The 20,294-nt window shown below is 44.9% G+C and overlaps 1 protein-coding gene across 5 annotated transcripts in view; it reads right to left on the bottom strand.

Annotated features, from left to right (window-relative positions):
- myo9b (myosin IXb) overlaps positions 1-20,294 on the bottom strand; it is an 86,612-nt gene that overhangs the window by 42,612 nt on the left and 23,706 nt on the right. For all 5 annotated transcript variants that reach the window (XM_060927077.1, XM_060927098.1, XM_060927083.1 and 2 more), the window contains exons 3-16: positions 16,859-16,953; positions 14,939-15,001; positions 14,706-14,805; positions 14,501-14,601; positions 12,280-12,403; positions 12,084-12,173; positions 11,862-11,978; positions 11,574-11,708; positions 6,069-6,190; positions 5,830-5,971; positions 5,345-5,540; positions 3,699-3,774; positions 3,268-3,360; positions 587-626 (exon numbers count right to left, since the gene is read on the bottom strand). In XM_060927077.1, the coding sequence (XP_060783060.1) occupies positions 587-626; positions 3,268-3,360; positions 3,699-3,774; positions 5,345-5,540; positions 5,830-5,971; positions 6,069-6,190; positions 11,574-11,708; positions 11,862-11,978; positions 12,084-12,173; positions 12,280-12,403; positions 14,501-14,601; positions 14,706-14,805; positions 14,939-15,001; positions 16,859-16,953 (1,494 nt within the window). The remainder of the gene's footprint in view (positions 1-586; positions 627-3,267; positions 3,361-3,698; positions 3,775-5,344; positions 5,541-5,829; positions 5,972-6,068; positions 6,191-11,573; positions 11,709-11,861; positions 11,979-12,083; positions 12,174-12,279; positions 12,404-14,500; positions 14,602-14,705; positions 14,806-14,938; positions 15,002-16,858; positions 16,954-20,294) is intronic.

Here is a 20,294-nt window from a genome sequence, read left to right as displayed (position 1 = left end):
TCGCTTCAGCCCCACTCCAAAACGGTGCGAGTTTTGGGGGCTAAGCAGGGCTGAAGCGAGCTGAGTCGTGCTGTTCTTAGATAGTCGAAACGCGAGCCGTGTCGGGCTGAAGTGAGCTGAAGTGAGCTGAAAAAGGGTAGTGGAAAAGGGCCATATGGTGGTGGTCTTGAAGCATGTGGGCACAGACGGCATGGAGAGGGACAGGTTGAAAATGTCTGTGAAGACCTCTGCTAACTGTGTGGAGCAGACCCTCAAAGCACGGCCGGGGATGTTGTCAGGGCCGGCTGCCTTCCGGGGGTTAGTCCTCCTGAAGACCTTGCTCACCTCGGTTATGGTCACAGTGGGTGAAGAGCTCTGTGCTGCCTCTGTTGGTAGAACCCTCTGTGTTGGTTGGTGTTGAGGGTGTCGAAGCGAGCATAGAACTCGTTCAGCTCATCTGGTGATGCGTTGTGGTTGGCTGTGACCCTGCTGTTCTTCTGCTGGAAATTGGTGATGTGTTGCAGGCCCTGCCAGGGTTAGTTGCGTGAATGTGTGCGTTCAGTGTGCGTGTGTGTGTTCAGTGTGTAATGTTCGAGGAGAGCGTTACCTTGGGAATGATCTGTTTGTGGCGACCCGCCCTGCTCTTCCTGGGATGCGACACACAGCAGCAGGTTATAAACACCACATGAACACAAGCACAGTGTTTATTCACCACAGACTGAAGGAAAATAAAGTTCATCACTGTATTACTGAGGAACGAGTCGAATAAAGCACAGGGAGATATTAAAGCATCGGAAAGAGAAATAAACAGCGAAAGGGTTCGAGAGCAGGACAGAGGGAGCGTGAGATCAGCAGAGGAACGGTGCAGAGATGGAACACCTGAGGAGCCGCGGTACAGCGTGGAGGGTTTTGGTGTGCGCAGGGGTTAAATTGGGATTGGTTATGTGGGGGGGCTCTGCCTCGTACCCGCCCCTGCCCCCGCCGCCCTGCCCCAATATACTTTTTGGGAAATAACCCTCTAATTTGATAACCATATCATATTGCACAGAGATATACACCTTATCTGTGTGTTGTAGGCCTATGTGTGTCTTGCAGTGCCCCCCTACACATTATGGCAGTTTGAATGTAGATTGGTTGGCCAATGTAACAGATTGTACAGGTTGTTGTACATTGGTTTGAAGGAAATGATTAGTGGGGGGTCTGGGGGTCCTCCCCCAGAAGTTTTTTATTATCATACATGTTATTTGCTGAATTCTGGTGCATTTTAATAAGTTGTTAGCTGACTTTACAGAGGTAGGTTGAGCAATATCATGTTAAATCTTGTCACATGCCTACAGGTGAAAAATGTGAAGGAGAAATGTTCAGTGAGAAAATTTGAAGGCTTGCACAATCTTAAACCAAAACAGTTGATTTATTTTGGAGGATAAATGTTAAATATGCCAAAACACTGTCAGTCAAATTGTCAATCAAATATATTCATGCAGTGAATGCAACCAAATACAAACAACACTATAACATTGGAAGCATTTATTATTATTGTTATTATTATGTATTCAATGATTTATTTGGCATGTGGTGCTTTTTGTATTGTCTAGAACATACATAAGATGAGCATATTATAGCAGCAAAATAGAAGCACAATCATTTGAATGCAGCAAAAGTTTTGCTGCATTCAAATGATTGTGCTTCTATTTTAAAAGGGGAGACGGTGTACAGAGAAAATTATAAACAAGTCACAACGCTGAAACACAAGCCCAAAAACCTGCAAACCACGACTTCTGATTTTTTTTTTAAAGCGAGCTCACAAAAAAAGAAACCCCAAAGTCGCTTATAAAAAGCGGAATTGGCAACCCACGCAGTGTTCCAGAAACCAGAATCTCTGATCGCAAGTTCTGTTCTAAATAGCTTTGACAGGTCGTCTTGTTATCAGGAAAACTATGATCTATCTCATAAAAGTCATGGGTTTATTGATTAATAAAACGATATTTAATTATTCAGAACTGAAAATCGTGAAAAGGGTTTGTTGCTTTTGATGTGTGCGTGATCATATGCCATCCGCTCCGAGCTTATGTGCCGGGGCTCAGCCCCGGACAGCCCCGGCCCAATTTAACCCCTGGGTGTGCGACACCGCAGAGGAGACGGGTCATGAGCCGCGTCCCAAACACCAGTGACTAATATACCAGCGAGCACCAGGAGCTACAGCGTCCAGGACGTTAAACCGCACACAGATACACAGATGAGGGACGAGGAGACGAAACATTACAGCGCCGTGTTATTGGACCAACAATCCGCCTGCTAATTGGCTAATTATTTGTTAGCATACGGAGGACAAAAAGGACAAGAGACAGAAATTAAACCCTTCCTGTGGACTTTCAGGTTCAAACCGCAGCGTCTGGGACGGAGCCGTGGGGAACAGCATCATGAGATCAGCACAACACCAGAACCCAGAATGCACAAGAGTCCAAAACCCAGCACCAAGAACCGTTTACATTCCATCAGGTTAATCAGTCAGATGCTGATTAATTACACATGCAAAAATTATCGGCACCCCGGGTAACGTTTCTTCTTGTACTTTTCAATCCAATCCATCCTTGTGTGCTTACCAAGCTTTTTTTTTAATAAACATGTTCTAAGCGCAGGATAAAGCGGCTACAGATAATGAGATGAGATGTTCTAAGCACTTTGTGTGTTGTAGTTTTGTTCAGCCTGCCATTGTGTGTGTGTACACATTATTACAACACCAAACTTATCTATGCATCTTGTTGAGGGAAGGTGAGGGACGGTCTCAGCAAACTAGCAGCATCATTTGCATCTTCAATGAAAGTTTAAAATTCACTCCTCGTGTCCCACTTTGTGCTTCCTTTTGCAACTCTGTACTCACATCTCTAACCTCGATTACCACACGGCAAAAATCAGCACAAGAGACAGACTGTGGCTGACCTGCACAGATCAGGTGACGGATAGAGGAGAGAAAAACCCACACAAAGCAGGTAAAATTTAGCTCAATAATGACCAAACCAAAGTTTCATCTGGAAAATTAGTCAGGAATCAATCACATGGTGAGGAGGACAAATAAGGAGGAAAAAACCCCACAGAGATCACAGATTTTTGATCCGTAAATTACCCGACCAAAAACCGACTCCCTCTCTCACAGACAGAGCTTTAACAAAATATTACCTGGGTGCCAATAATTCTGGAATGCACAATTTTTCTAAGAAAAGCCAATGAGAAGAAAAGAACCCAGAGGAACCTGTGTGAGATAGCATCTGTAGGTCAGGACCAGCTTACTTTTTCTTCTCGAATGTAGCAAAAACATCCTCCAACATCTCAAGTGGGTTCTCCTCAGAACGGTCGAAGGAGAACTCGATGAAAGAAGGGTGACTGCATACAGAACACAGAAATAAAAATTATTCGCCCTTAAACCGAGTGTTAATCAACAACAGAAACAGCAGCCAGACGATCTGTTACAGGTGTTAACATAACCAGTTACTATAAACCGTTTAGAGACGTCCGTATAGTGCATATAAACACACTGCTTACACAAAATCCTCACAAGCTTGTGTGTGTGTGTAAAATGATAATTAAAAAACATTTCGCTAATTCAATTTCAGCACAGATGTCATTATGATCACTGCAAATATTTAAATTATAAATTGCTTTAAAAATATTGCATGTAGAGAGAGAAAGACAGAAAGAGAGACAGCTGCTGAAAGTCTCACCTCACCAGTCGTCCGATAACAGAACTCGAACTCTTCATTCCCTTCAGCGAATCACGGGAGTATCGCCTTACTGTTGCTACACACCAACCCATCATCATTACATCAGAGTTACATCACCATCACCTCACACAGTCCACGTCATCACCGTCACCTCACACAGTCCATGCAATCACCACGTTATCACCGTCACATCACACAGTCCATGCAATCACCACATCATCACTGTCACATCACACAGTCCACGTCATCACCGTCACATCACTTTACACAGTCCACGTCATCACCGCCACGTCACCACGTCACTTCACACAGTCCACGTCATCACCGCCACATCACTTCACACAGTCCATGTCATCACCGCCACGTCACCACGTCACTTCACACAGTCCACGTCATCACCGCCACGTCACCACGTCACTTCACACAGTCCACATCATCACCGCCACATCACTTCACACAGTCCATGTCATCACCACCACGTCACCACGTCACTTCACACAGTCCACGTCATCACCGCCACATCACTTCACACAGTCCATGTCATCACCGCCACGTCACCACGTCACTTCACACAGTCCACGTCATCACCGCCACGTCACTTCACACAGTCCACATCATCACCGCCACGTCACTTCACACAGTCCACGTCATCACCGCCACATCACTTCACACAGTCCATGTCATCACCGCCACGTCACCACGTCACTTCACACAGTCCACGTCATCACCGCCACGTCACCACGTCACTTCACACAGTCCACATCATCACCGCCACGTTACTTCACACAGTCCACGTCATCACCGCCACATCACTTCACACAGTCCACGTCATCACCGCCACATCACTTCACACAGTCCACGTCATCATCGCCACGTCACCACATCACTTCACACAGTCCACGTCATCACCGCCACGTCACCATGTCACTTCACACAGTCCATGTCATCACCGCCACGTCACCATGTCACTTCACACAGTCCACGTCATCACCGCCACGTCACCACGTCACTTCACACAGTCCACGTCATCACCGCCAAGTCACCACATCACTTCACATAGTCCACGTCATCACCACCACGTCACCTCACACAGTCCACGTCATCACCGCCACGTCACCATGGCACTTTACACAGTCCACATCATCACCATCACTTCACACAGTCCACGTCATCACCGCCACGTCACTACGGCACTTTACACAGTCCACGTCATCATCGTCACATCACACAGTCCACGTCATCACTGCCACATCACCATGTCACTTCACACAGTCCACGTCATCACCGTCACTTTACACAGTCCACGTCATCACCGTCACATCACACAGTCCACGTCATCACCGTCACATCACACAGTCCACGTCATCACTGCCACATCACCATGTCACTTCACACAGTCCACGTCATCACCGTCACTTTACACAGTCCACGTCATCACCGTCACATCACACAGTCCACGTCATCATCGTCACATCACACAGTCCACGTCATCACTGCCACATCACCATGTCACTTCACACAGTCCACGTCATCACCGTCACTTCACACAGTCCACGTCATCACCGTCACTTCACACAGTCCATGTCACATGTTCTGTTATTACATTTATAAACACCAACATGGGAAATACGAACTTGACTTGTTACCTGGATGTTCAGCAGCCCAGCATTGCCCCGCCCTTTTAAATGCGTACACTGCTTGTATGGTGGCCCGGAGGATCCCCCATCTGAACACTGCGACTGGGTCTGAGCCAATTAACCGCCTCAGATATCCTCGTTCACTACTCTGAAGGAGAGCGACGATATCAGGCCTCATGTAATCCGTGTTTTTCGCTCTGAAATCCTGCAGGAACACAGAGCAGCTTCGTCAGTCGTTATAGCGGGGTCTCCATTTGCTAATTCTTTCTTGAGAGAGCATCGATGCCCCTGCTGAGGGACACGACCCACTGAAACGGTCTGCTGGAATTAGCCTGCTAGCGTTAAAACTGGAGTTAGTTTGATTACAATAAATAACTCGCTAGTAGCTTAATTAAATAACCTATTAAAACTAGCATGAGGCTGTGCAGCGAAACAAAACCAGCACGCTAGCTATTAGAGCATAACGTAGTTAGAGGTGAACACCATGGATCTACCTGTACTTGGTATTTGACTTTGCCAGCGTAGTGTTGGATGATGAAGGCTGGCTCTAGAATCGGTGTAGGAACAAAGAACGGGTTGTTGTGATGCTGCCGCTTAAACTTCTCCAGCAGCGTGCTGTCCGAGGCAGGAGGTAAACTGGAGGAGGTTCAGACAGGAGGAGGGAGATGAATGCAGATGTGTGTGGTGTTGAAACCCTTACTCACTGCTGATGTGAGGTGGAACTGCAGCTCACCTGCTCTCCTCGTCCAGCAGGTACAGCAGACCTGTGGGCTTCTTACTGATCAGATTAATGCAGCCAACGTTATCTGTGTAACTCACGGAGGTCCAGCTGATTCCCTCGGACACATACTCTTCCTGAAACACCAACACAGTGTTCACACACACACACACACACACACACACACACACACTCCTGAAACACCGAGCTGTGCAGTTAACAGAGGTGGACAGTAACGAAGTAAATTTACTTGAGTATTGTTTTTTTGGAACCTTATGACTTTAACTTCACTACATTTCTATCAAGGTCCTCGTTACTACGAAGCAGCTTTGAAAGTGGATGCTTTTTTTTCCCTAAAACGTGATCGGTTGTGCGGCACGGTGGTGTAGTGGTTATCACTGTCGCCTCACAGCAAGAAGGTCCGGGTTCGAGCCTCGGGGCCGGCGAGGGCCTTTCTGTGTGGAGTTTGCATGTTCTCCCCGTGTCCGCGTGGGTTTCCTCCGGGTGCTCCGGTTTCCCCCACAGTCCAAAGACATGCAGGTTAGGTTAACTGGTGACTCTAAATTGAGCGTAGGTGTGAATGTGAGTGTGAATGGTTGTCTGTGTCTATGTGTCAGCCCTGTGATGACCTGGCGACTTGTCCAGGGTGTACCCCGCCTTTCGCCCGTAGTCAGCTGGGATAGGATCCAGCTCGCCTGCGACCCTGTAGAAGGATAAAGCGGCTAGAGATAATGAGATGAGGTGAGACGTGATCGGTTTTCTCGCTGTCACCTGCAAAAAAACCAATCAGTAATCACTCAGGTCACATCTCGTCCATAGACTGTATAAAATCAAGTTCAGTGATTTCTCAGCCGCGTTATTTAACACGATCAGTTGATGGCAGAATGGAAAGAGGCGGTTCTTCTGGAGAATGACCGCACACACTCGTGGCCCGTGAATCCATGTTTCAGTTTTCTGAAAGGATAAAAGATTCGTTTCATTTTAAATGTTTGCTGAAAACGAACCACATCACGGCCTACAAAAACTCACCGTCCAACCTGCGGACGCGTATTGAAATATATAAACGTTTTATTCCAAGAGAAAGCTTGCAGTGAAGTTGTCCGTGTTTTTAGAGCTAGCGATAACGTTGCAAACATAGCTGTGCAGTCTGGTTAGTCAAATGACTTTCTATGGATTTGCCCACCAAGTTGCTATCGCCTTGTCCACAGCTAACGTTTACACATAGCTAGTTAACTTGGACAGTGTTAGTTAGCATGTAAAAACGGAGTTACGCTAACATGAATAACGTTAATTTATCTGAAGTCCTTTCAGAAATATGTTTCAGTGTAATCTTGCCAAATAAACAGAATGTAGAAATCTGTGTTTAAAGGTGTTTATTCTACAGGTTCTACAAGTCAGTAAATTCAGTCGGTTGCTTCAGAGGCGTTAGGTTTTGTAAGCATTGTGGCAATAATACAACGATGCGTTGACAGAAAATGTACTTTTGATACTAAAGTATTTTTAAAAGCAAATACTTCAGTACTTTAACTTAAGTAAAAATTTGACTGGACAACTTTCACTTGTATCGGAGTCACATTTGACCAGTGGGATCTGTACTTAGACTTAAAGGTCTGATGACACGAACATGACTCTATGCAATTTCTTAAATAAACTATACAACATGGCAAACATGTTAGATTTCTGTTATAAAGAAGCTGTTGTTACGCGAATATCCAACTTTTAATTGCACAGCGCAAGAAAACCGGGTCCGTGGCTCACGGCCATGTTGTGACGTCAGCGGGAGAACACGCTGCGGTTCACTGGCTGTTCTACTCTGGTTCTACTCAATGGAAATGGCGCATGAAAACGCCGGTGAACTCTCTAGTGCTAGCTCTTCCTCTTCTGGGAGTCTAGAATTGTGTTGATCTCTTCTGAATAGAATCTATGATAGCCTACCCTCTTTACCCTTTGTCTCTCGTTGCTAGGCGGCAGTTACACGAACGCCGCAAGCTTTCACAAGCAAATACATGACTGATATCACGCCGACTTTATGATTACATTTATGATTATCATGTAGAATCTACAGCTCTACGTCCCTTTATCTTATGTCGTTTCACAACACATGTTCTGACAGGAGGACTGTCTTTGGATCCGGCGTAGCTACTAGTAGACCCCCTCCGGAATACTGGCAGTGTTGCCAGATTGGGATTTTTTCCGCCCAGTTGAGCGGTTTCAAGTGCATTTTAGTGGGTTTTGAACATATTTTGGGCTGGAAAACACTAGCAGTATCTGGCAACACATACTGCTGACGTTTTCCAGCCCAAAATATGTTCAAAACCCACCAAAATGCACTTGAAACCGCCCAACTGGGTGGGAAACCTCCCAATCTGGCAACACTGTGTAGGCACTGCTGTGGTAGTAACACACGTTTGTGCTGAACTGAACACCCAAGAGATTCCTTTAAGCTGGGAAGGGTGTCAAAACAATCCAAATCGAAGTGTTCAGAGCACAGGACGGATGTTGGTGAGGGCTCCCACTTGTCACGAGTGCGCCTGACTTGCTTCACCCACTTCGCATGCAGCTCGGGATCTCTGGGAAACTTGAATAAACTTACCCCATCCTTGTGGGTTTTGGAGCAAAAGCCGGCAACGCAAAGGCATAATAAATAATAACTATATATATAAATAAATAATAATAATAATGACAAACTGAACACCTGTCGCATCAACAACAAACTGGTAAGTTAGGAGGAAGGTTCTTTCGCTGACGTCATATAGCTCCTCCTCCTCTTTCGTCTCCTGGGTGCTGCAGCCCCGTCAAATTTGCCCAAATAGCCGCGTTTTTTATCATAACTTCTAAAATAGGCGCCTTCGTGAATTAATATATGGATCATCGGGAATTAGGGCTGTGCGATGTCCCCTTAATTGGCATCGACGATGTTTACAGCGCAAACATCGTGATGGACGATCATATCGTGGGCGGGGGGGGGTTAATACCACATTAAATATATTATTATTATTAAAAGTATTAGATACTCATCCGAGGCTTTGGCACGTTAAGAAAAAAAAGCGCTAGGTGATGTGGAATATTTGGCCTTGATAACGGATATGTGGTCCAGCTGCAACATGATGCCCTATATGTCAGCTACCGTACATTATGTGGACCGAGAGTGGGCAATGCAGTCCAATTGCCTGCAGACGAGTTTCATGCCAGAGACACATTCAGCGGACAATTTAGAAGACGCATTGCGCGAGACACTTGCCGAATGGAAAATAGAGGAGAAAAAGATCGCCTGCATAACAACGGGGCGAATATTGTCACAGCCATCAGGCAATTGAAATGGCCGTGGTTAAGTTGTTTCGGGCACAATTTGAACCTGGCCATAACCAACTCGCTTGCGCAACAGAGGGCCAGTACAGACCGAGCGTTTGGAGTTTGCCGAGCAGTCAACACTGCGTTTGCGCACAGCTGGCTTCGGAGAAATGAGCTGCGCAAAGCGCAGGTGGAAATGAACCTCCCCGAGCACTCACTGATCACGGCAAGATATTAATCTGCTCTAACAATGAAAGACTAGTATTCAAATTATGAGAAGAAACTACACTTAAGCTATTACTCATTGTTTATTTACACCATATCGACTGAAGATGCGTTTCGGCCTTTAGTGCGCACTTGAACGCGCTAATTTTTCCAATTTATTAGTGTTTGAATTATTGCAGCCACTTTTAAAATCATGATTTAATATTGTTTTTTTTACTGTCTTTACATTTATCAGAATCACCTTCATTCTTCCCTTTGGTCTGACATTATGGCTTAGAGTGGACCATTTTGTGTCTGAAAGTAGGCCTATTTACCAGATTAAAGTTATTTGACTTCTGCCGAAGTCTGCGCTTCACTGCCGTTTGATAAGGTGCAATATTTCCCGACTGAAGTCGTTAATAGTGGCTATTTGTTTGAACAACATGACAAATTTTACATTAAAAGTATAGTAGGCTAAAAAATGAAGTCGAAATTTATTATTAGTAGCATACTGTATTTGTGTAACCACATGTTATGTTCACTAGCACATCCCTGCACCATAGCCTACGTGAACAAGCGGTAATAGGATATTACTTTATAATGATTTACATAATTATGTATTTATAATTATATAATATATTTATATATTAAACAAAACTAACTAAACTAACAAAAAACTAATTTTAGGTTAAATAGGCCCAGATGATACCGTATATGCATGATTATGACAGGAGGGGGCGTGGTATCACAATGGTGGCTCTCCATCGTGATGGATGACTACCATCGTCGATGGACGATGGCATCGTCGATCGACACAGCCCTATCGGGAATTACTTTTTATGTTATAAAACATCGCCAAAGATGTCAAAAACGTGTCATCAGCACTTTAAGTAATGATGTTGGGTACTTTGTCCACCTCTGACAGTTAAACACTATAAAATGGAGAACCATTGTGACATCACCAAGAACAGGACGTTCCTCCAAAACTGACTAAAAGACAAATCAGTAAAGTTCTCAGGGAGGCTGCTGAGGGACATGTGGTGCGTACGCCTCACTCTCTGTATGTGACAGTAATCTCTCATATTCTTCACGTGTCTGGGTGATGGGGCGGGGCAGACAGACTGAAGAAGAAAAACCCCATCCAAATCCTAAATCGCCCCAAACCACGTGGCGAGACGGTGCTTCACTCTGAAGAGACTACGGTAGAACTTTCTGGGCATAATTCTAAACGATACGTTTATCAGACTCAAACACCACCATCTCCACAGTGAAACATGGTGGTGGCAGCATCACACTATGGTTCTGCTTCTCTTCAGCTGGACTGAGGCTCGAGTGAAGGTGGAGCGAGTCATGTATCGCTTCAAATACCAAATTATTTTAACACCAAACCTGAAAAAACATTTCACCTTCCAGCTCGGTAAGCACAAATTCACATCAATGAAAGAATGACTTCAGAAGATGATCAGGGTTTTGGAATGGGCCAGTCAGAGCTCAGATCCAAATCCTATTAAAACCCTGTGGAAAGACCAGAGGAGGGCTGTGTACAGGAGATGCTGTTCTAGGGTTCTTCCAGCGAACGGTAAACGTGACGTGTGATACGGTACGGTTTCAGGAGTTAATGTTACTACACTACACTCTGAAATGTGCCTTTAAGAGTTCACTCTTTCACGCCTCAGCTCGTGGGCGTGGCCCAAGTCTAACACGAACAGTGAAGAGCTCTCCCTCTGACCAGTGAGCTGCTACACTGCCTCCAGTTATCTCACCAAGGAAATGCGTTGAGAAATAAAGCTCTGAGAGATCTGGAGAAAATTTGCTTTCAAGGTGCATAATAGTGGCGAGGCGGAGTCTCCTCCTACACCTCTGTGATTTATTTATTTATTTATTTATCGATTGCATTGGTACTGAACAAGTACCGTTCCACCACGGCAGGGACCCAACCGAACCCAAGCTTTTGGTGCTGAACCAATCGTAGTGTGCAGCTGTGTAAAAGATGTGCATTCGTGTGTGTAGTTGTGTGTAACGGACCTGCTCCAGGAGGAAGATGTGCTGGTTGAAGTAATTCTGGAGTTGCTCGTTAGCGTAGTTAATACAGAACTGCTCGAAGCTGTTGGTCTGAAAATCTTCAAAACCAAAAATGTCCAACACACCCATAGAGAGACACTGAAACACACACACACACACACACACACACACACACACACACACACACACACATTAACATACAAACATGTGTGTGTGTGTGTGTGTTCAGGTGCTAACTATTAAGGCCAGTTGCGCGCGCGCGCGCGCGCGTGTGTGTGTGTGTGTGTGTACTGGAACAGCCTCCTCCACGTCTCTCTTGTTGAGGAGGGCGTGGTTGATGCGGAGGACGATCCAGTCAAACAGTGAGCTGTACAGAGATTTAGCCATCGAGTCTCTGGCTGTGATCGCCTAAACAACAACAACACACACTTTAATCACAGCGCAAACAAACCACCACTGAGGGGTAAACAATAACAACACAACAGTGCGCTGTAAACTCTGAGGGACGTTTACCTCATCCAGACTGTAGTGCAGCACGAGGACGTCATTCACTGTCTGAGCTTTCCTCTGAGTCAGAGCCTTGATTAGAAGATCCTCCCTCACCTGAGTGCACACACAGTTTATTACTGACCATAATTTTAATATAAAGTCACTAATAAACTGTGTGTGTGTGTGTGTGTGTGTGTGTGTGTGTGTGTGTGTGTTTGACCTTGAGCAGCTCAGACAGAGTCTTGAGGACTCCTGCAGGTCCCACAGTCACTCCGTCTCCGCCCGCTCTCATCTCGTAGGTCACATTTCCCAGATACAGAATGGCGGAGAGCACAGAGAATATTCTGGAAACACAAAACGACAGTGTGGAGAGGAGCAGAGCGGAGCTGCGACATGACTCTCATCCAGCAGGAATGAAAATAAAAACACATTTCAGAAAATCGCACACAAAATAAAAACCTTCAATCACGATCCGTTTCTGCTTTATAAAGAGAAACACCGTGATATCAAAACAAAACGTACAGTTCGGATCTTCTCCATGAACACAAACCTCACTCCCGCTGGTGTCTTTGCTCTCACACACACACACACACACACACACACACACACACACACACACACACACACACACACGCAGCTATGCCAGCTAGCTGTGAGAATTTCATTCTTCTCTTCAGGATTTACTGCATTTGTAATTAAAAATTAAACAACTTCTAATTCACAACACTGAGAAACTGTGTGAGCAGGGCTGTGTGTGTGTGTGTGTGTGTGTGTGTGTGTGTGTGTGTGTGAGAGAGAGTTGACCATTTATGGAAATCTGCAGACGGTTTAGTCGATGCTTTGATGTATTCAGGAACGATGATGTAAACATTTTAGCTTTCGAAGAAACACTTTAGTTCAGTGTTAGAAATAAAAACTTTCCAGATAAAACTTTATTAAATTAATTAACGCTGCGTCGCTCACTTTTTTTAGCAGAAAACGAGGTTTAATAATTATCCAAACTTCCTGTAGGACAACAAGCTTTAAACCCAAATGAATTCACTTTCACTGTTAATCATTTCATCCTCATTTAAACTCAACCGGCTTCAGGACTTTAAACTCGGATTAATGTTTTATTTTGGGATTCATTTTAATAATTACTTTTCATTTAAATGCAGAACATGGCAGGGTTTATCACACACACACACACACACACACACACACACACACACACACACACACAGAGAGAAGAATGCTGTTAATTAACCTGGAGAAACACTTTACTGCTGTTCATTTATTCACACTGAAATCCATGACAACACATCATCTGAGAGAATCAGACCGAGTCAGTCAGAGTCAATCAGACCGAGTCAGTCAGAGTCAATCAGAGAGAATCAGACCGAGTCAGAGTCAGAGAGAATCAGACCGAGTCAGAGAGAATCAGACCGAGTCAGAAAGAATCAGACCGAGTCAGTCAGTCAGAGTCAATCAGAGTGAATCAGACTGAGTCAGTCAGAGAGAATCAGAGAGAATCAGACCGAGTCAGTCAGAGTCAATCAGAGAGAATCAGACTGAGTCGGTCAGTCAGAGTCAATCAGAGAGAATCAGACCGAGTCAGTCAGAGAGAATCAGACCGAGTCAGTCAGAGAGAATCAGACCAAGTCAGTCAGAGAGAATCAGAGAGAGTCAGACCAAGTCAGAGTCAATCAGACCGAGTCAGAGTCAATCAGAGAGAATCAGACCGAGTCAGAGTCAATCAGACAGAATCAGACCGAGGCAGTCAGTCAGAATCAGTCAGAGAGAATCAGACCGAGTCAGTCAGAGAGAATCAGACCGAGTCAGTCAGAGTGAATCAGACTGAGTCAGTCAGAGTGAATCAGACTGAGTCAGTCAGAGTGAATCAGACTGAGTCAGAGTCAGAGAGAATCAGACCAAGTCAGTCAGAGAGAATCAGACCGAGTCAGTCAGAGTGAATCAGACTGAGTCAGAGTCAGAGAGAATCAGACTGAGTCAGTCAGTCAGAGTCAGAGAGAATCAGACTGAGTCAGAGAGAATCAGACCGAGTCAGAGTCAATCAGAGAGAATCAGACCGAGTCAGTCAGTCAGAGTCAGTCAGAGAGAATCAGACCGAGTCAGTCAGAGTGAATCAGACCGAGTCAGTCAGTCAGAGTCAGTCAGAGAGAATCAGACCGAGTCAGTCAGAGAGAATCGATGTAAGGCTCTAAACAGAATTGAAGATTTTAATCCAGGTTTGAAATTAAAGCGATTTTAAAAAAAAACCAGATAAATAAATCCTGGATGAATTAAAACTGTACTGTAATCCGTACGAGTGTTTGACTGGAAACAACAACAACAACAACAACAACCACCTGCTGAAATCATTATAAAAGCAAGAAAAACCTCATCAGCAGTGTGTGTGTGTGTGTGTGTGTGTGTGTGTGTGTTTCCTCTCAGTAACTCACTGTTTCCTCGTTGCAAGCAGGAAGCCCACCATCTCCATGGCCTGCTGCAGTCGCTTAAACTCACACTGAATCTCTTCTGCATCGTCCACCTCGGCCTGATCCTGCAACATCGACACAACACTCACAGACACACGCCTAGGGCACGCTGTGTGTGTGTGTGTGTGTGTGTGTGTGTGTGTGTGTGTGTGTGTGTGTGTACACACACCTGTTTGAGGTAGTGATAATCTTCAGGCTCCAACAGTTTGAACTCTTCTTTTTCTTCCTGTGACGCTCCAACCAGCAGGTAATAAAACACATGATAGTTCCTGTAAAACACACACACACACGCACACGCACACACACACACACACACGCACACACACACACGCACACACTGTTTCATGGACAGAAATATGTCAATTTAATAAATAAATTCCATTCACTTCATGTTGTTTTTACCTTTCTCTGCTCTTCCTGGACACAAGACGGCATTTCTCCAGCAGGTACTTCTCTATCGTAGCTCTGACACACACAGTACCAGCAACAGTCAAAAGTTTGTACACCCCTACTGTACTCACTCACAGGCCTTTCTGTATTGTACACTGTACTGTAGAACAAAACTGAAGACATCAAACACTATGAAATAACATCTGGAACACATCTGGAATCATGTGGTCAACAATAAAAGGTGTTTAAAAAAAACCCAAGTTTGATATTTGAGATTCTTCAGCGTATCCAGTGTTTCCCTTGATGACGTTTTGTACACTATTGTCATTCTCATGACATGACGGAGTCACCTGGAATACTTTTCAATCAACAGCCGCGTCTCGTCAAAAGGTCGTTAGTGGACGAGTTTTCTTAACATGTTTGCGATCAAACAGTAAATAAAACATACTATAAATAAACAGCCCTATTCCACAACTGTAGTAATCCATATTACACCAAGAACCGAACAACTCAGTAAAGAGAAACGACATCCATCATTACTTTAAGACAGGAAGTGACTTTTAATTAATAAAAATAAACACTGAATTAGAAGGCGTGTCCAGGCTTTTCACTGGTGCTGTTCATTGTGAAAATTTATCAATCAGCAGTGAGGTCCAAAACGTCCAGCTCAATAACAAACCAAAAGCACAAATCCACGTGAAGAAAAGAACACCTTCAGAAGATGAAGAGTGGTTTGGAATGATCCAGCTGGTCCACTCTTAACCAAACACACAGAGTGCTGAATTACGAGTAAAACCACTTTAACAAAAGGACTAGTCAAGGGGTGTGTATACTTTTGCTGCAACCAGGTTAGTGTACCTTCCCCCCCAAGTGTTGAACCCCACCATGTTCCTCAACAATGTTTATGTAGGTGGTACGAGTCAAAGTAACCTCCACAAGAAGGCCTGAGGTTCTGGGTATCTTCTAGTCTTCATCTGTCGTGTGTGTGTGTGTGTGTGGTGTGTGAGAGTCTGTGCTCATGATGATGGTCTCAGAGTCCTGTTCCTGGCTGACAGGAGAGGAACCTGATGGTCTTCTGCTCTTGGAGCTCATCCACCTCAAGGTTCGAGGTGTTGTTCTTGCTGAGATGCTTTTCTGCTCATCACGGTTGTAAAGAGTGATTATCTGAGTGAGTGTCTCCTTCCTGTCAGCTCAGACCAGTCTGTGGTGGGTTTCCCAAAAGCCTCTTAACGCTAAGAGCATCTTAACTAGGAGAGAGAGCGTTCATTGCGATGCTTGCTCTACCATTTAACGATGATTTGTGCTACGATGCTTTTGGGAAACCCACCCTGATCGTTCTCCTCTGATCCCTCACCATCACGGCGTTTCCACCCACAGAACTGTTCTGTGGAACTCTACAGACGGTTCTGTGTGAAAATCTCAGGAGATCAGCAGATTCTGAAAAACTCAAACCATCTGGCACCGACACCCAGCCGCGATCAGAGTCCCAGAGATCAGACGTTCCTTCATTCTGATGTTTGGTGTGAACGTTAACTGAAGCTCTCGTCCTGTGAGAGTTTATACACTGTGCTGCCGCCGCAGGATCTGCTGATCAGAGAACTGCATGAACGTACAGGGGTTCCTAATAAAGCGGACAGTACGTGTATCAGGGTTCAGTTCGGTCGATGTGTTTGTTTAGATGTTCAACACTTTATCTGTTCCATCTGAAAGGATTCGTTTCCAGTTACATCCATAAAAGTACATAGTATTCGATCGGGTGATGTGAGACTGCAACTGATGCACATGCTCTGTGTGTGTGTGTGTGTGTGTGTGTGTGTGTGTGTGTGTGTGTGTGTGTACACTTGTATGTAAAAAGAATATTGTTGTAGATGTTATCACACACACTCCATGAGATAACACAAGAAGAATGCAAACAAACAGACTCTGACTCACCCTCGAACGATTCCACCTTCCAAAAAATTCACCTGGATAAACTTCCCAAATCGGCTCGAGTTGTCGTTGTATGTCGTCTTTGCGTTTCCAAATGCCTTTAAAAAAAAAACAACATGACTTATTTCCATAATGTTCTAAACCCTAAACTTTTCCATCATCTAAAAAGTTTACAGTAAAGCAGGCTGTAAAGTAACAAACATCACTATTTAACTGATTCTATAACTCTGTGTGTGTGTGTGTGTGTGTGTGTGTGTGTGTGTGCGGGGTCCACACGGCTCTGATGAAAGAACACGCAGAAATTCTGGTGTAATTTGATAAAACCTGAGCAGAAACACACGGCGTGAACATGTCAAAGCCCTCTGCTGTCACACAGTGTGACGTTTGTAGCAGAGCACGCAGAGCAGGATGGAAAATCCCCAAAACCTCACTCCTAAAACCAACACGACCGCCACGGCTGAGGTTTTCGATGAACCTAAAACCCTCCGCTCTGAGATCAGGACCAAACTAGACGGCGTTGAAGCGAAATCTCTGGAGAACAACCCTGCTGAAGTCCAATGAAAAAAGAATGGACGAAGCGGAGAGCTGCGCTGGAGAAGACGTCTGGACTCTGGGAAGGGCAGAGGGTCCTCTTTGGAACACGCTTTCTCAGCGTCTGGGATGTGATCCCAACACATCCTTCACATCACACTGTAGCTCCATAAAACCCACCCAGCCCCAGTGGTTCTCATTCATCTCCTTCAGTTTCACGAGGAGGAGTTGGGCTTTCACTCAGTGAAACTCCGAGATCTCCTACAACAGCATAAGGCTCGACCTCACCGTCTGGTTTCCTCAGCGGAGATGCGATTCCACGCTGAAGACTCCGTTTATCAGTAAGGGCGTGCAATGTGGATTCAGTGTGCACTCGTGCAAGCGGAGATTCCTTCACGAAGGGAACATCCTGCACTTTACTGCTCCTAAAGATACGAGGATCTCCACCACAGCAGGAGCCGAACGAAGGAACTGTAGCTGCGAATTACTGCATGACTCATGACCTAAAGCCAGATTACGGAAGTTCTAAACTCAGAGAGGAGGAGTCTTTAATGATGTCGGGGTGAGAATGAAGCGCTTGTGTTCGGAGTGCGTAGCTGCGTGATGTGGAACGATCACAAAGTTCAGAGTTTCACAGGCGCAGGCCGGCCTTTCACTCTGGAGACGAGACATGGGCCTGGGTTGGGTTGGGTTGGGTTGGGGTGGTGGTTGTTCCTCAGTTTTTGAATCCTTTTGATCACAGGGAACGTGAAGGGACTGGAACATCCAATCAAACATAAAAAAAAACAAAAATTTTAAAGTTTTATTTGGAAAAGCAGTCATTTTCCATCAGAACATTACTGCAAGGCAGTTCAATCATTTCCATTTAAAACTGTGCTGTAGATCTGATCTCCATCTCATTGCCCGGCTCCTTCGCTGCTTTTCTTTTTAAACAGCAGCTTTAATTATTTAACAACTGAACATGGAAAGCTTTCACTTCTGATATTACAGGTTGGTTTAACGTACTCTGTCCATCTGCTCCAGGACCGTGAGGGAAAATGACAGCTTTTCCATAATGAGATGAGATTTCTATCCACTCGTCCACAGTGGGCGGCTTCGGCTTCAGCCTTTTCCTCAGAACAGCTTTTTTACGTGCAGCCAGAAGAATCTGTATCTTGACTGTTCCACCCTTCGAACAGGATGTGTCGTGTCCCCCCCCCCCCCCAAAAAAAAAATGCTAAATATATTATTAATACGTTTGTATATTTCCTGCCAATACGGCACAATATTCTGGCACTTCCAATAATTATGGACGTGGTTGGTGTCGTTTACCCCACACAGTCTCCAACACGCTCCGCCCCTCCCCCGATGTCGTTTTTGCAGGAGTGTAACTGCACTTCAACAGAATTCTCTCCATGTGACTGAACTGGCTGATTTCCACTGGACTTGGTAAATTCTTCTCCAGCACTCCTCAGAGGTTTTAAACAGACCTTCCTTCTTCCATTTCTCGGTTATATTCTCGCAGCTGGACTGGAGAATCGCGCTGTACTGAACCGAGACACGATCTGATCACATGCTGTGACTTCAGACGTCTAACAGTATTTCCATGATTCCTGTCGCTCCTGATTCTAAAGCTACGTTCAGGTTCTGGTTAAAGTAAAGTAATGATGAACCTGGAGAGGTCTACAGAAATCATGACGATCCAGACTGATTTTTCTGTCAGGATTCAAAGCTCTGAGACGCCCCCTTGTGGATAAATGTATAGTAATTATTCAGGTAATCCATGTTTGAAATCTAACATCTGATCTATTTGGGACAAAAACCACCGCGACAGTTTCAGTGATTCACCCATTTTACACAACTTCACGATCTCCTGCCAGGACTCCAGGGGTTTCCTCCGTTTACTCTTTTATTCTGGAATTCAGGATCCACCATCACTGCTGCTATCGGTACGGCTTTTATCGTTGTGCTTTGATCTCTTTCCATCTTGCAGAGTGTGATGACGGACGGAAACAAATTAATGGCCTTTACTGGGCTGCATGACAGTACACTTGTAAGTGTGAAAGGTCAACACCTCCGTCCTCCTGTCAGAATTGTAAAGTTTTATACCCCTCGCCATAGGCATCTGGATCTTGACCTGTCCCGGTCCGTAAACTGTTTGGTCTGTGTTTTTACTGGGAGAGACTGAAAGAGATAGAACAATCGTGGCAGTACATTTGGTTTAATTGACTCGGCTCTGGAACTCAGACTCCAGAAAGGAAGAAGGTTCCATCTGAATACATCTGATTCTATGTTTACATTTAAAGGATCATGGTAAGAGTAAATAATTGAGACATCTTTAGACAGGTTAACCCCCGGAGACCTGACCGACTCTGCATCCCAGTTCAGTTTATATATATATATATATATATATATATATATATATATATATATATATATATATATATATATATATATATTCCCCTGAGATGATTGGGTGGGCCGTAATTAAAGGGGATTATCTGAGTTTTCTGGACATTAAGCTTGTACCCAGAGAGTGTCCTGTATTTTTCAAGGAGACTCCTCAGTTTTTGGAGTGACTGTACAGGCTGTTACATTTATCAATAGTCATCAGTGAACACAGCCAACTTGCGTTCGCCTGTTAGCATGTGCAATAGCTCTCCTGCTGGCTTCTTCCCCTCCCCCCCATATCTTATCTCATCTCATTATCTGTAGCCACTTTATCCTGTTCTACAGGGTCGCAGGCAAGCTGGAGCCTATCCCAGCTGACTACGGGCGAAAGGCGGGGTTCACCCTGGACAAGTCGCCAGGTCATCACAGGGCTGACACATAGGCCCTGTTTACATTATTTCAAATCAGTGGATCATCAGATTAACATTTTTAAAACGATTTGCGTGCACACAGCAACGCCAATACACGGATACGCTAA

The sequence above is a fragment of the Neoarius graeffei genome, chromosome 1, assembly GCF_027579695.1.
Source record: "Neoarius graeffei isolate fNeoGra1 chromosome 1, fNeoGra1.pri, whole genome shotgun sequence".
In the NCBI taxonomy this organism is placed as follows: Eukaryota; Metazoa; Chordata; class Actinopteri; order Siluriformes; family Ariidae; genus Neoarius; species Neoarius graeffei.
This window is presented reverse-complemented; position numbering and strand designations above follow the sequence as displayed.